This window comes from Mytilus edulis, chromosome 8 (genome assembly GCF_963676685.1).
Source record: "Mytilus edulis chromosome 8, xbMytEdul2.2, whole genome shotgun sequence".
NCBI lineage: Eukaryota > Metazoa > Mollusca > Bivalvia > Mytilida > Mytilidae > Mytilus > Mytilus edulis.
The window spans coordinates 11,068,569-11,085,094 of NC_092351.1; the positions used below are offsets into that span (position 1 = coordinate 11,068,569).

At 35.7% G+C, this 16,526-nt stretch overlaps 1 protein-coding gene across 1 annotated transcript; it reads left to right on the forward strand.

Moving 5' to 3' along the window:
* The first annotated feature begins 7,286 nt into the window (after positions 1-7,286).
* LOC139483944 (uncharacterized) lies at positions 7,287-11,172 on the forward strand. The gene is made up of 2 exons (XM_071267667.1): positions 7,287-8,161; positions 11,133-11,172. The coding sequence occupies exons 1-2, from the start codon at positions 7,287-7,289 to the stop codon at positions 11,170-11,172; spliced, it is 915 nt and encodes a 304-aa protein (XP_071123768.1).
* Positions 11,173-16,526: the final 5,354 nt, after the last annotated feature.

Here is a 16,526-nt window from a genome sequence, read left to right on the forward strand (position 1 = left end):
CATTTGTTCTTTTATTTTATGAAGATGTGACTGTGAAGTAGATGAGATATGTTTTGATAAATATTCTAGCAGTTTAGGGGTAACAGTTGCATGTTATTATAAAAAAAGAAGATGTGGTGTGATTGCCAATGAGACATCTCTTGAGGAGAGACCAATTGATGAATTAACAACTCTAGGTTACCGTACAGCTTTCAACAATGAGTGAAGACCATAATGTATAGTTAGCTATAAAAGGCCACGAAATGACAAATCAAACAATTCAAACCAGAAAACTAATGGCCTTGTTTATGTTAAATAATATGTAACACAGCAACAAACAACAACCATTGAATAACAGGCTCCTGATTTGGGACAGGCTTATACATACACAATGGGACAGGGTCAAACATGTAAGCAGGATCCAAACCCTCCCCTAACATGGAACAGTGGTGTAACAGTTCTACATAAGAACGAACTATAAACATCAATTGAAAAAGGCTAAACTCATCAAATGGATACAGATAGAAATACACCTAACAAAAACACAAGGAGGACATATATGCATGTACGGTACTTGTACATCCCAACAACAAGACACTAAGATCTGAGAGTACTTGCAGGTGTTGACAATTATTTCTTCTTCTTCCGGTAAGGGGCCACCGTCAACTGGTTGACTATTCTGCCGCATTTTGGAGTGAGCACATGCAATATTTTTTGAAATTTAATAAACAAAAAGAATGGGTGCAATTTGATATATATATATACAGGTACAACTAAAACCATTTAAATCTATTGACGAAGCTGAGCCTTGAAATATTCAGGATTCGGGGCGCAGACAGTAGAGTTAGGCAAGGTGTTCCACTCTCTGATTGTTCTTGGATAGAACGAATCCTTCCGTACAGTTGTTTTACATGATGGTATATATTAATTATATTCTAAGTGCCGTTTCGTTGTTATTTCTGGAAGAGCGTTCATTCAGTATTAGCTTACTGGATGTATCGACTATGACAAAGTTGTTCTGTATCTTATATATCATTGATCATCATTATTAAACGTCTATGTTTCCTTCGTTCTTGTAGTATAGGCCATTCAAGATGTTCAAGCATGCTACTAACAGATGAGGTGTTGTGATATCTGTTAGTAACATACCTTACTACCCGTCTTTGTACCATGTCCAATCTGTGGATGTCGTTTTGCTGGTATGGGTCCCATACTGCACTGGCATATTCTGAAGTAGGCCTGACGAGGGACAAATATGCTTTTTCTTTAATTGACTTGTTTGAGATGTTAACATTCCTTTTTAAAAGCTAATGGTGTTGTTGGCTTTGGAGCAGATGGAGCTTATGTGTTTCCCCCATTTAAGATCTGATGAAATAGTACATCCAAGGTTTTTTGCTGACGTTACAAGTTCAAGGTTATGGCCATGCCGTGTATAATTGTACTTTGATGGAGAGCTTCTTGGAGATGGTGAGTACTTTTCATTTGTCTGGATGGAACTTCATAAGCCATGTTGTTTCCCATACCGCCAGTTGGTTAAGGTCCTTTTGTAAGTTTGCGGCATCTGCATTGGATGAGATTGTGAGATAAGCAATAGTGTCATCAGCAAACATTCGTACGGTTGATTGAATCCCCTTGGGCATGTCGTTTATATATAACATAAATAGGCTAGGTCCCAGGACGGATCCTTATGGTACGCCGGACTCTACAGGAATGGAGGTCGATGTTTCACCCTCTACAACTACTGACTGTATTCTGTCACTGAGGAAGTTGTTTATCCACTGATTTGTTTTACCGGTTATCCCATAATGCTTCAGTTTGTGAATGAGAAGGCTATGCCTTACCTTATCAAATGCATTGGAGAAGTCCATTATGAGACAATCTGTTTGTTTCCCTAGATCTAAGTTTCTAGTTACATCATCAGTAAATTCAATCAGTTGTGATTCACATGATGATCCCCTGTGAAACCCATGTTGTAATGGATACATGACGTTGTGTGTATCTGCATGAGACATGATATGGTTAGTTATGATGTGCTCTATTAGTTATGCAAGTGAGAGAGACTGGCATATAATTTATCAGATCGTATTTCTGTGAGTAAAGTTTCGAAAAATAACTTGTCATCAACAGTAAATTCAATGATTTCAGAGTTGTCAATATTTTGTAAATTCTCATCTCTATATATCTTGGCGGCATACTGTTCTTTTACTGTACTGTACTATACTGTCGATGTAATTCCAGTAAGTTTTTCCTAATTTCTCTCTGTGTACGACGCTTAAGTTCTTTAAATGTGTCTCTATCTCCTCTATTTCCAGATTTTTTCATTCTTTTGAACCATCTGTCTCGTATGCGACGATTGATGTCAGATGTAATCCAGGGACTACCATCCTTTTTCCTAGCTGTTTTTTTTCGGCACATTTTTTCCTATGCTCTCTTTAAGTTTTGTTTGGAAGTGTGTCCATAATTTATTTACTCCTGCTTTTTGCTCATTCATTAGGGTGATATCTTGGTGTAATTTATTCAGATCTAGTTTCATATTCTCCCAATTTGCTTTACTATATAATGGCATAATCCTTGGTTTTTGAATGGATGTCCTGGGTTTTAGATTAACTACTGTGAAAACGATTTCACGGTCGGAGAGCCCAGGTAAGTTTTCAACTCTCATGAAGCTATCAGGATGATTTGTTACAACAAGATCAATATTATGGGGTCCTCTGGTTGGTTTGTTCACAATTTGTGCCATCCCACTATCATCCAATATATACTAGTAAGCAAATGTTTCATGACTTGTTGCACATTGGATGTCCATCTCGATCTCTTTGGTAGTCTAATCCCAGCCAGGTAGGTTGAAATCACCAGCTAATATAATAAATGCATTTCGTATTTTACTGGCTCTTTCAATGCTTATTCCATATTCATTATATCCCTTTTCGTTTGATGTTTTGGGGTTGTAGTAACTGGATAGATAGACAGTTTATGCCCGACAATTTCCATCTTGCACCAAACAATTTCGCAATTAGTTTGAAGTTCTGGTACTGATAAAGTGATGTATATGTCTTTGACGGCAATGAGTACTCCTCCTTTACCTAAGTTACTGTCATTTCTGTAAATATTTGAACCATCTTGAAAATATTGCGAGTCTTATTGATGAATAGTTAAAAGCCTTTGACAACTAGTATAAAAAAACATTATACATAAAGGCAACAGTAGTATACCGCTGTTCAAAACTCGTTAATCTATGAGGAAATCAGTCAGAGAGAAAAAAAAACCATGACCTTGTGCAATGCCAAGATACAGGTATAGACCTTTTGAAGAACGATGAATGTGCATATGTATATAACAATAACATTTAGTTTGCTGATAACAAAATCAATATTAATACCAAAACAAAAGTATTCAAAGATCTAATAACAGTATTGAGTTATTAACCTTTTATAATAAGTTTATTATAAGGATCAATAAGTTTACCATGATCGTGTATAAATTTTCTTTCACAGTAAACATCTCCTTATAATTGAGAATGTGCTCTCCCGTTTGAAATAAAGTTTCTATAGGTATAACCTAACATCAAAACCACATCTTTATATCATTGGAAGAATTTTGAAAAGGTTTAAGTAATTTGTGATAACGAAATCCCTGTCTTACGAATTTACTAGTAATACACAGATCATGTTTGTTATTATAATTTAAAAAAAACGTCACAAAAGACACGGGCATAGCGAACGATCCAGTTGTGAAATAATATATATATATATATATATAAGTACGTCTGAGTCAGTGACAACTCTACAACAGATGTATCCATCGGATCGCCATCAATGATGGTGATACATGGCTGTGTACATAATGTATATAATCTAGCGGGACGGCTGCAGTGCAGGCGATTTGGTGTCACGATATCACAGTAGCATGGGTTCGAATCCCGGTGAGGGAAGAACCAAAAATTTGCGAAAGCAAATTTACAGATCTAACATTGTTGGGTTGATGTTTAGACGAGTTGTATATATATATATATATATATATATATATATATATATATATATAAAACGTCTGTATAGTAGTCAACGATTTTCCCCAAGAGGGCGCTGGATCGTTACGAGTAACGATACATGTACACAATAAATAAATTATATAAACGCCTAAAAAAGTGTACACAACAACTCCAAATACAAAAAAAGGTAACTATAAATGTAATTATTTATAAATATTTCGGATAACAGATATCCTTCGTCAGTCAGATTCTGATGTGAAATGAATCATCTTTTGAGTCTCGTTAGATTAAACTTTTACTAAATCTTGAATTATATACAATAAAAAAAGTCAAACCGAACATCAGTAAAGACGCTTGCACCATTCTAAAAAAATGTTAACATGACATAGGTTATATGGTTTATTACAACAGAGAGCTCATATATATGCTTTAAATACAAATAATAATGTGCGATTTGAACTAGCACAATTCTAAAACTGTATCGGGAACGACAATTATGATGGTATAACATGTATACGCATGATAACGTCTGTAAAATTACCAAATAGACAGCACTGAACGATCTAAATATTTGAAATTGAGAGTAAAGTAGTTACAACAGAGTCTGAATATTTAAACATCGTGAACAAACGGCCGTAAAAATGTAATAATATTTTTTTACTAAGTATAACTAGAAGAACGTGGCTAGGTACTTATACATCCCTCAAAAAATTAAGCAATTTAAATTGGTATCTTCAACAAATGTATTTAACAAATGAAAAAGGTTAAGAAAAAGAAACAGAGACTGTAATAATACGTAATATAACCTGAATGTGAAGCACTACACGGAGTCGAACTACATCTTTTCATTTATCCCATTTGGTGCCAAAGTTGTTAATTTTCGTATCCAAAATCTTTCCCGAGCGAGTCTATCCTCCTTAGACCAAGCAGAGTTGTGGTCAATGATTTTAATGGTCAGTCGATTGAGATCTGCCTTAGTGTGGCCAGGGGATCTCAAATGTCGACTGAGAGGGAGGTCTGGCTTGCATTGGTAGTCGCTACGATGGCCGTTCATTCGTTTGTGAAACGGCTGTTCTGACTCGCCAACATACTGTTTACCACATTTACACTGTAAGAGATACACAACATTTGAAGTCTTGCAGTTAACATTGCAAAATATGGTGTATTCTGTGCCAGTGGAGTGACTGTTAAAAGTCTGGGTATCCAGTATTTGTTTGCAAGTCAGACATCGTTTGTTTCCGCAACCCTTGCAAGATCCCATAGATGATAAGCCTGCTTGAGAGGATAAATCAGCTCTCACCAGCAAGTCTTTAAGGCTTTTGGGCCTACGGAATGCCAGTACAGGTGGTTCGGGAAAGATCTTGGATAGTTTTGAATGTTTTTCGATCTCTTTCCAATTTTCGCGGATAAGGTGAGATAAGTTGTCAAATTTTGGATGGTAATTCAACACAAAAGGCACCCTCTTGTTGACCTTTTTTTCTTTATATTGTAAAAGCTCATCTCGGCTGATGTTGTTAGCACGAGAAAAACCTTTATCAATGTCTTTTCTTTTGTAGCCCCGATGTTTAAGGTGACCGCGAAGTTCTTGTAGACGTTTTTTTGCAATATCGTTGGTGGAGCAAATCCTTTTTATTCGTATGGCCTGGCTGTAGGGAATGCTCTTGGTGCAGTGTTTGGGATGACAACTCAAAGGAGATAGATATTGATGTTTGTCTGTGGGCTTGCAATACAGATCTGTTAATATGTTTCCATCCCTCAATTGCGTTGTAGTGTCAAGAAATGTGATCTTAGAGTCAGAGATTTCATATGTGAATTTTATTGAGGGATGGGCATTGTTGGCATGATGAATGAACAGATTTAGTTCTTGTTCAGTATTGTCCCACTTCATGTCAATATCGTCGATAAATCGAAACCAAGAGAGGGGTTGATGAAGAGATGCATTGAGAATTCTTTGTTCTAATTTCCCCATAAAAATATTGGCATAAGACGGGGCCATCTTTGTTCCCATTGCTGTTCCATTAACTTGGAGGAAGTGTTCGCCATTAAATACGAAGTTATTGCATTTCAATACCAAAGTTAGAAGCTGGATGAGACATTCAGTTGGTGGATGTAAGGTGTTACGAGAGTTCCAGACTTCCCTACAGGCTTCAATACCATCGTCATGGGGGATGTTAGTATAGAGGGAGGTAACATCAAGCGAAACAAGGATCGTTTCAGGTGGGAGAGGGTTCAGAGATTCCATTTTCTTAAGATAGTGTGTTGTGTCTTGTATATAGGATGGTAAATTTTCTACATGTGGTCTAAGATGAAAGTCAATAAATTCTGATATTTTCTCTGTAGGGTGGTCATTGGCGGAAACAATTGGTCTACCGGGATTATTAACTTTATGAATTTTAGGCAGAAGATAGAAACGCCCGGGCTTTGATTTTTCAGGTTTTAGGTATTTAAATGTGTCTTCATCAATATGCCCCTGTTCACACATGTTTTTCAGGTTTGTTGTGATCTCTTTGTTGAACTGAGGGGTGGGGTCAGTGTCTAATTTCTTATAAAATCTCTCATCAGAGAGTTGACGTTCTGCCTCTTGAATGTAGTCACATTTGTCCATGACGACAACAGCGCTACCTTTATCAGCTGGTTTAATTATAATGTCGTCTCTGTTCTTAAGTTTCCGCACAGCTTCATTTTCTTCAGACGATAGATTGCTGAATGTTTGGGAAGTGGCAGTGGACAGATGTGTTACGTCGGATTTAATTTTGTCAATTATATGTTCCAAAGTTGCACATTTACTGGGTTTCGGAATCCATGAACTTTTTTTCCTGAATCTGGGAATATCGACATCTGCTTGGTCGTCATCTGAGTCGAGATCACTTGTGTCACTTTCAGTGGTACCATTTGTGGTGTTCTTATAAAAATATTCCTTGATTCTGAGGGATCTTGCTAGCTTGTCTAGGTCATCTTCCAAAAGTATAGAATCTATTTTGCCCGGCGTGGGACAAAAATTAAGACCTTTTGACAGTACCTTAGTCTCGGTCTCCGACAAAGCAACTGTAGACAAGTTGACTACAGTGTTTGTGGAGTTCATGCAACTTTGTTTTTTTCTCTTGAATCGGCGATTCCGGGGTTTTTACCGAAACCCAGTAAATGTGCAACTTTGGAACATATAATTGACAAAATTAAATCCGACGTAACACATCTGTCCACTGCCACTTCCCAAACATTCAGCAATCTATCGTCTGAAGAAAATGAAGCTGTGCGGAAACTTAAGAACAGAGACGACATTATAATTAAACCAGCTGATAAAGGTAGCGCTGTTGTCGTCATGGACAAATGTGACTACATTCAAGAGGCAGAACGTCAACTCTCTGATGAGAGATTTTATAAGAAATTAGACACTGACCCCACCCCTCAGTTCAACAAAGAGATCACAACAAACCTGAAAAACATGTGTGAACAGGGGCATATTGATGAAGACACATTTAAATACCTAAAACCTGAAAAATCAAAGCCCGGGCGTTTCTATCTTCTGCCTAAAATTCATAAAGTTAATAATCCCGGTAGACCAATTGTTTCCGCCAATGACCACCCTACAGAGAAAATATCAGAATTTATTGACTTTCATCTTAGACCACATGTAGAAAATTTACCATCCTATATACAAGACACAACACACTATCTTAAGAAAATGGAATCTCTGAACCCTCTCCCACCTGAAACGATCCTTGTTTCGCTTGATGTTACCTCCCTCTATACTAACATCCCCCATGACGATGGTATTGAAGCCTGTAGGGAAGTCTGGAACTCTCGTAACACCTTACATCCACCAACTGAATGTCTCATCCAGCTTCTAACTTTGGTATTGAAATGCAATAACTTCGTATTTAATGGCGAACACTTCCTCCAAGTTAATGGAACAGCAATGGGAACAAAGATGGCCCCGTCTTATGCCAATATTTTTATGGGGAAATTAGAACAAAGAATTCTCAATGCATCTCTTCATCAACCCCTCTCTTGGTTTCGATTTATCGACGATATTGACATGAAGTGGGACAATACTGAACAAGAACTAAATCTGTTCATTCATCATGCCAACAATGCCCATCCCTCAATAAAATTCACATATGAAATCTCTGACTCTAAGATCACATTTCTTGACACTACAACGCAATTGAGGGATGGAAACATATTAACAGATCTGTATTGCAAGCCCACAGACAAACATCAATATCTATCTCCTTTGAGTTGTCATCCCAAACACTGCACCAAGAGCATTCCCTACAGCCAGGCCATACGAATAAAAAGGATTTGCTCCACCAACGATATTGCAAAAAAACGTCTACAAGAACTTCGCGGTCACCTTAAACATCGGGGCTACAAAAGAAAAGACATTGATAAAGGTTTTTCTCGTGCTAACAACATCAGCCGAGATGAGCTTTTACAATATAAAGAAAAAAAGGTCAACAAGAGGGTGCCTTTTGTGTTGAATTACCATCCAAAATTTGACAACTTATCTCACCTTATCCGCGAAAATTGGAAAGAGATCGAAAAACATTCAAAACTATCCAAGATCTTTCCCGAACCACCTGTACTGGCATTCCGTAGGCCCAAAAGCCTTAAAGACTTGCTGGTGAGAGCTGATTTATCCTCTCAAGCAGGCTTATCATCTATGGGATCTTGCAAGGGTTGCGGAAACAAACGATGTCTGACTTGCAAACAAATACTGGATACCCAGACTTTTAACAGTCACTCCACTGGCACAGAATACACCATATTTTGCAATGTTAACTGCAAGACTTCAAATGTTGTGTATCTCTTACAGTGTAAATGTGGTAAACAGTATGTTGGCGAGTCAGAACAGCCGTTTCACAAACGAATGAACGGCCATCGTAGCGACTACCAATGCAAGCCAGACCTCCCTCTCAGTCGACATTTGAGATCCCCTGGCCACACTAAGGCAGATCTCAATCGACTGACCATTAAAATCATTGACCACAACTCTGCTTGGTCTAAGGAGGATAGACTCGCTCGGGAAAGATTTTGGATACGAAAATTAACAACTTTGGCACCAAATGGGATAAATGAAAAGATGTAGTTCGACTCCGTGTAGTGCTTCACATTCAGGTTATATTACGTATTATTACAGTCTCTGTTTCTTTTTCTTAACCTTTTTCATTTGTTAAATACATTTGTTGAAGATACCAATTTAAATTGCTTAATTTTTTGAGGGATGTATAAGTACCTAGCCACGTTCTTCTAGTTATACTTAGTAAAAAAATATTATTACATTTTTACGGCCGTTTGTTCACGATGTTTAAATATTCAGACTCTGTTGTAACTACTTTACTCTCAATTTCAAATATTTAGATCGTTCAGTGCTGTCTATTTGGTAATTTTACAGACGTTATCATGCGTATACATGTTATACCATCATAATTGTCGTTCCCGATACAGTTTTAGAATTGTGCTAGTTCAAATCGCACATTATTATTTGTATTTAAAGCATATATATGAGCTCTCTGTTGTAATAAACCATATAACCTATGTCATGTTAACATTTTTTTAGAATGGTGCAAGCGTCTTTACTGATGTTCGGTTTGACTTTTTTTATTGTATATAATTCAAGATTTAGTAAAAGTTTAATCTAACGAGACTCAAAAGATGATTCATTTCACATCAGAATCTGACTGACGAAGGATATCTGTTATCCGAAATATTTATAAATAATTACATTTATAGTTACCTTTTTTTGTATTTGGAGTTGTTGTGTACACTTTTTTAGGCGTTTATATATATATATATATATATATATATATATATATATATATATATTAAAAATTAAATACACAAAAAGAAACTTTTTTTGTATATATATATATATATATAGATCGTAATATGGTGCTCAAGGAATATCACCCTCCAAAAAAAAGAAGCGTCACGAAAGGGAACGAACAATCGTGCCATATGTCGTCGATTTTAGTGTGGAGTGGCCCATGAAAATTAGAAATGCATCATTTAGGACTTGAAGGACAGTTATTATCGTTTACAATTATGAATTATTTATGTGCATGTGGACCCTTTGGCTAAAATGGCTGATCTTTTACTTCAAAATTTTCTCTGAGTACAAACAAACCTGTGTATCCGGAAAAGTAATAAGGCATGGCATACCCTTAATAAATAAAATTCAAATATGTTTTATGTTTAAGAAAATAAATGTAAATTTCGGTAAATTTCGGCAGTATATTAAGAAAATTCTTGATTATTTAACAAACATATGTCATGAAGATAACGGCCACTGTTATCAATAAATGCAATGTATAGGGGTCTTTAATAAGTATGGCCGTAAACTGTGATTCATAACACTAAACAAACAAGTGTGCTATTAAAGGGAGCAATGAGTTCACGTAGGAATACCTACAACCTGTCGATAAATTTGTAATGAAATCAAAACCCTTATGCTACTGGCTTGATGACTATATTCTGTTTTGTCTTACTCAATACAAAGAAGTGAAATAGATGAGGTCTTGTAACAGCATTATCTGATCATTTATTGTTTTGTTTTATCAAGATGAGACTGTGAAAGAGATGGATTTTGAAGTTACATGTACTTTATTTAAATTGCTTGAAAGTTTGTGTGATTTGTTGGAAGCTTGCATGATTTTTTATTGCTTGGAGAGTTGTGATTCTATATTTGACATAGTTTTGATTGCCTCCATTGCTCATCTCTCCTTTATTAACTGTTTAAATCTTAGAAGACAGTTTTTCTTGAGATGACTTGCTTTGTTCATTTATTCTTTTACTGATACTGTAATTGTACTTATTTTCACGAATTTCGCGGTTGGTTTATTATCGCAAAAAATAAATACACGCGAATCTAAATCAAACCTTTCAACTGAAAGGCAAGAATTATAAAATCGCGAAAATAAATACCCGCGAACGTGTTTGAAATACACAATTCGCAAAAAATAAGTACCCGCGAAAAAAAGTACAAGTAAACAATAATCATCGGAATTAACGTATCAGTAATAAAACAAATGAGTTTGATTCGTATTGCTTTATCTTTAGCGCTAGGCATAATGTTAAAAATTCTTCACCACTGAAACCAATGGACCACTTTTATACAAACTTGGGCCGGATGATCCTTAGAATATTTATTATTTTGTCCTTGAAGAAATAGGACCGCCATTGCTAAAATAGAACTTAGGGTTTAAAAGCAATTTTTGGCATACTTTTAAAAAATTAAAGTAGGAAGAGCATATCTAACACCAATTGAAATGGTAAGCAGGTTAAGGTTTATCTTATGCAAATCTTTCAGAAAAATCAGATGACCAAATTTGTAGTTATACCAGTACTATAATAGAAACTTTTAAAAACATTAGTCAAGTGTTTAGCAAATTGATATCTACAATTAAATAAGTCAATTATAATTTTATTAATTGTCAATTTAGAGCCTATAGGAGTTATTGTCAATGAAAGATGGGTTTTCTTTTTACATTCTTTCATATTTTGCACACACTATAACTTATATAGAAAAACTTGTAATTACGTGTTAAACATAATTAGATTCACAAATAAGTAAGCATGACCGAAAGTAAAATAACAAAAATACCGAATTCCAAGGAAAATTCAAAACGGAAAGACCCATATATAATATAAAAATCCAAATATTAAAATTTAAAACACATCAAAAGAATGGAAAACAACTATGATATTTTTTACTTGGTACTGCCATTTCCAGACTTGGTACTGGCATTTCCGTTTGTAGGAAACTATTGATTAAACCTGGGTTTATACCTAGCTAAACTTTTTACTTCTATGCCAGTCACAAAGACTTCCATGACAACCATGTGTGAGCATACAGACACAATAGGTAAAAATGTGAAACATTAGGGTACAGCATTCAACCTTGTTATAATCTTATCCACTTCTAAAACAAAATAATACAGTTATGTTAACAAGGAATAACAAAATGGTCCATATATACTCTTTAGACAAAGAAAACTAGCAAATAAAGACAGAAATACAAACAATTAACAATTACACAATAACACAATGGGTAAATACCGAGCCACGCCAAAAGGATATTACCAAAAAGTGGACTAAATAGTAAATGTTAAAAATATACAGAAGACATAAAAAGAACGCTATAACACGTATTAATATATACCTCATCATGCTCATGACCATAACAGAATATTTAACAACTAGGTCTTGTTATCTTCAAATGAAGAAAAAAAGGACTATACATTCTAAGACATTATAACCCTAATTCAGCAACTTTCTGCAGACAGCGGTAACATTCTATAAAGTCTTGAGTAGTTGCAGCAAGCTCTCTTCGAAACCTAATGAGTTGGAAAATACATATCACATATGCAGATGAAGATTGTTGATTGCTGCTAGGGTTGGGGAAAAATTATAATTTCAAAATTAAAATTGTCTAGTTTGTTAAAGAGTATGGTATTGTGATCACCGCTTATATCAAATTCGAGATATAAGCTCAAGATTAAACACGAATCAGAGGAAGTAGGGTTTGGTGTTCCTTTAATTTCTAGTTTTGGGGGATATATTAATGGAGCCCTATGTAAATTAGAAAAGTTGACCGCCGAGGGTATAACCAGCCCAGTAGTCAGCATTTTGGAGTTGACATGGGTATCAATTATTTGGTCTTTGAATAAATTAAATCTTTGCAAAAGTGTAAATTATTCGAAATACTAAGGATTTTCTTATCCAAGGCATACATGTAGATTACCATAGCCGTATATGGGAAAACCTTTTGAATCCTAAATGCTCTTCAACTTTGTACTGTTTGGCTTTCTCACCTTTTTTTTATATCAGAGCGTCACTGATGAGTCTTATGTAGACGAAACGCGCGTCTGGCGTATCAAATTATAAGCCTGGCCCCTTTGATAACTATTTATAACACTGGGTTGATGCCACTGCTAGAGGACTTTCGTCCCCGATGGTATCACCAATCCAGTAGTAGCAATTCGGTGTTGACATGAATATCAATTATTTGGTCATTTTGATAAATTAACCTTTTGCAAAAGTGTAAATTTTTCGAATTACTAAGGATTTTCTTATCCTAGCATAGACTACCATAGCCGTATTTCGGACAAGTTTTTGGAATTTTTTATCCTCAATGCTCTTCAGCTTTGTACCTTTTTGCCTTTGTCATTATTTTTATCTGAACGTCACTTGTGGGTTTTATGAAGACGAAAAGAACGTCTGGCGTATCAAATTATAAGCCTGGTACCTATAAATAATAGTTGGTGTATGTTATGGTCGTATGTTATTCGTGTTTGTCTTCAAACGCCCATGACCTCTTTTTTATGGTTCATACGTTTTAATCATTTTGATAGTTTATCCGATACTATAAGTAATATGTCATTTATATTTGGTGTATGGAATGATTGTGACGTTTACACGGCTGTTTGGTATGGTTCATATGACCTCTATCCTCATTTTCATGTTTCATTTGTCAATGTTGAGATTTTGTTTTTATTCTGTTTCTTAAGCTACCTTAATAATACATCCTGTTGGTAAGATGCGTGGTTCCGTGAATCCCCCTTCCTCAGCCGTTTCTGCGCTGTCCACTACAACCTCTAGAGGTGCGCCGACTGGGGTGATCAAGTTCAAGCCCGAAACCACCTGGCTATACATCCCTGTTTTCACTTCTCATATCGTTTCCTCCACAACCACATTGATGATGTATCTACCTCTTTGCACAAGTTATCAATCAGTTTACTCCTTTCCCCTCCAACAATGGCAAGCACTTTTAATGCCTTTCAAATAGACAGTCCAACAAACCCCTTGCTTCCCACTCCCACTGAAATAACCAAACTCTCCATCCATTGTCACTGCATTCTGCAAGTAAGTCTTGATTTTAATATCTTTCTTTCGTTAGCATCTTCTATTCGTTCGTCCCTTGGTACTGTTAGTTCCAGCAAAATTTTCTTTTTTGTTGAGGCTGACCAAATGACGATGACAGGTTGCTGCAATATGTGGCCGGAATTGTAACTCCTGCTTCAGATCTAACATTTGCCAATCGGTTGCTATTCCAAGTGAACCTCTTCCTTCAACACTCTTCTTCTGTCCTTCCTTAACAAATATGACAAAGGTAAGGCCTTCCTTGTTCTTTCTATGTTTCCTTGTTCTTTCAAGGGTGTCCTAATACTAGTACTTTGTCATGTCGCCATCTGTACCTCCCGTCTTTCATACTCAATGCCTTTACCATACTACTTTCCTCTTTCATTGTTCGTACCTTTTTCTGTACCAGTTGTCTTTTCTCTTCCACTGTTGCTGTTTTCTTTTTAGATGTAGGTGTTACGTCGAGCCCCTGCCTTCCAACTGCAACTCTGCCAACTATCTCACTGTGCTTTAATCGTGACTCAACATATTCTATTGTCTTTTTTGTCGACCACTTCCTTCTTGTTCTTATCTCTACTTTTGCTGGCCGTAGTTTCTCATTCCTGCTTCTAACATCTGCTTGGTCACATTGAATCTCTCCGTGATTGACTTGAGAGGTAGCTGTAACTTTCTTCATAAACTGTAAAGGCCCACACTGCTAAAACGATGTGGTACTTTCAGCCATCTTTGTAGGAAACTGTTAGAAATTCAGTCCATTCCTTCTACCGTTGTCATTGGTAAATCATACACAAGAAGTGGCCACAGAAGACGAGGTTATATCCCATGCTGGTAAATCCATGCCTTGTATAATAAAAGTTGTATTTCCCTGGTAATCTGCTCTTATCTACTACATCTAACCAGTCGTTCAACTGCTTATATGTATCTTCAACATTCAACTTATCTGACAAGGTGTTGTTGAACCATTTTAAAGGCAATTAACTGTTTTTTTCTGAGACCGTTGGAATGATCTCGTCTCCTATTTAAAACATGTCCTCCTTAACTTAACCATTCTTTACTAAAATCTTCTAGATTTGCCTGGCTTTATTCTTGCCCAGGTGATCATTTTATCAAGCCCTTCCTGGTGGTTACCGTACCCCTGACTTCATCCATGACCTTTGTTCTTCTTCTCTACTGACTTCACAATTCATTGCTGCTGAGAAAAGGATGACTGATACCGTGCATCCAGTCAATATTTACACTTCTAAAATGACACAGGAGTTAACAACTATAGATCACCGTACGGCCTTCAACAATTAGCAAAGCCCATACCGCATAGTCAGCTGTAAAAGGCCCGAAATGACAATGTAAAAAAATTCAAACGAGAAAACTAACGGTCTTATTTATATAAAAAATGAAGTATTTTTTATCAGCTCAATTATCCCGTCAGGTACATGCTGCTGTTCCTTTCGTGATAACATTTATACTTATGATATATTTCTATTATGAATTACAAAATACGTTGAACCATAAACGTCAAAATCATTCAATCGCGTATTGGAATTAACTATTTGTGGATTCTTATAAATTCTATATATAACTTTTGGACTATTTTCAATCTTCTTCTATTTCTGAATTTTATTCTTGCATACTTTTGATCGATTTTATGTGCTTTCTATACAAATGTGTTTTTCAGTAATACTTCAGATAATTAAACATATTGCACTATTTGATCGATTTTCAAATATTGCTTAACGAGCCGAAGTTGTGTAAATTTGTGAAATAAACCATTCACTGTACATTGATATAAAGATAAATCAGTGTTCACTGATCATTTAAGTTCCTTATTCTGAAGTATGATTGAGTGGCTGTTGTTTGCTTAAAGTTCAAAGGCAATAAATTATTGACAATATAAAGCAGGGTTTTGAGTAAATTTCATAATATGAGGGACGATTCGTTTGCAGAGTTCTTTTGAATTTGATTTCATCCAAATTTGTCCATGCTCCTTGGATGATTTTCTGTCTTTAGCAATTTAAAGAAACAAAGGACTAGGGGCTATAAGGTAGTATATAAGTATTTACACTATTTAAATACTACATAATTAATTGCACATTTTTGCCAATTCACTGTTGTTTCTCCCTAGCAACATATCTGTGCCCATGGCAACCGCGATTTGTTTTCTATTTACAAGATTTAATTTTAAATATATTGAAACAGAAAGGCAATTTAAGGTGTAAATTGTAAAAAGAAACAAACTCCAAGGTAAATACTAAGGGGGAAAGCAATATTGAAACACCAACAAACAAAACAAAATACCGGGTATTGCTGATATATACAGATTGTGCATCTGATGCTGGGTGGGGTCTCACTTATCAGCGACAAGAAGAATAATATAAAGACAAGACACATTTAGCGCTTAGAAATCTTAATATTGATTATCTTCAAAAAATAGATACAGACACATGCCTTAGAGGGTGTTTTCAAAAGTCAGTGTATTTCCATGACAGTAGTTATGTTTCCAGAAGGGGTTGGGGTTGAAGGGGGGCACTTCTATTTACACCTTTTTAAGCTTGAATAAGTGAAAAGTTGAGAAAACTATCAGATATATATGATATAACTTTTTTTCCTACGCAATTTATGAAAAGGTATATATTTTTAAAATGTTAAACTGGGTAAGGTGACAAAACAGCGGCACCCCTATCAATTAAGTATTGAAGTAACC

Excerpts from the sequence above, each read along its gene's own strand:
- LOC139483944 (XM_071267667.1), top strand. The coding sequence starts at position 7,287 with ATGGACAAATGTGACTACATTCAAGAGGCAGAACGTCAACTCTCTGAT. Across the intron at positions 8,162-11,132 it reads GGAAACATATTAACAGATCT|AAATAGGACCGCCATTGCTA; the intron begins GTATTGCAAGCC and ends TTGTCCTTGAAG.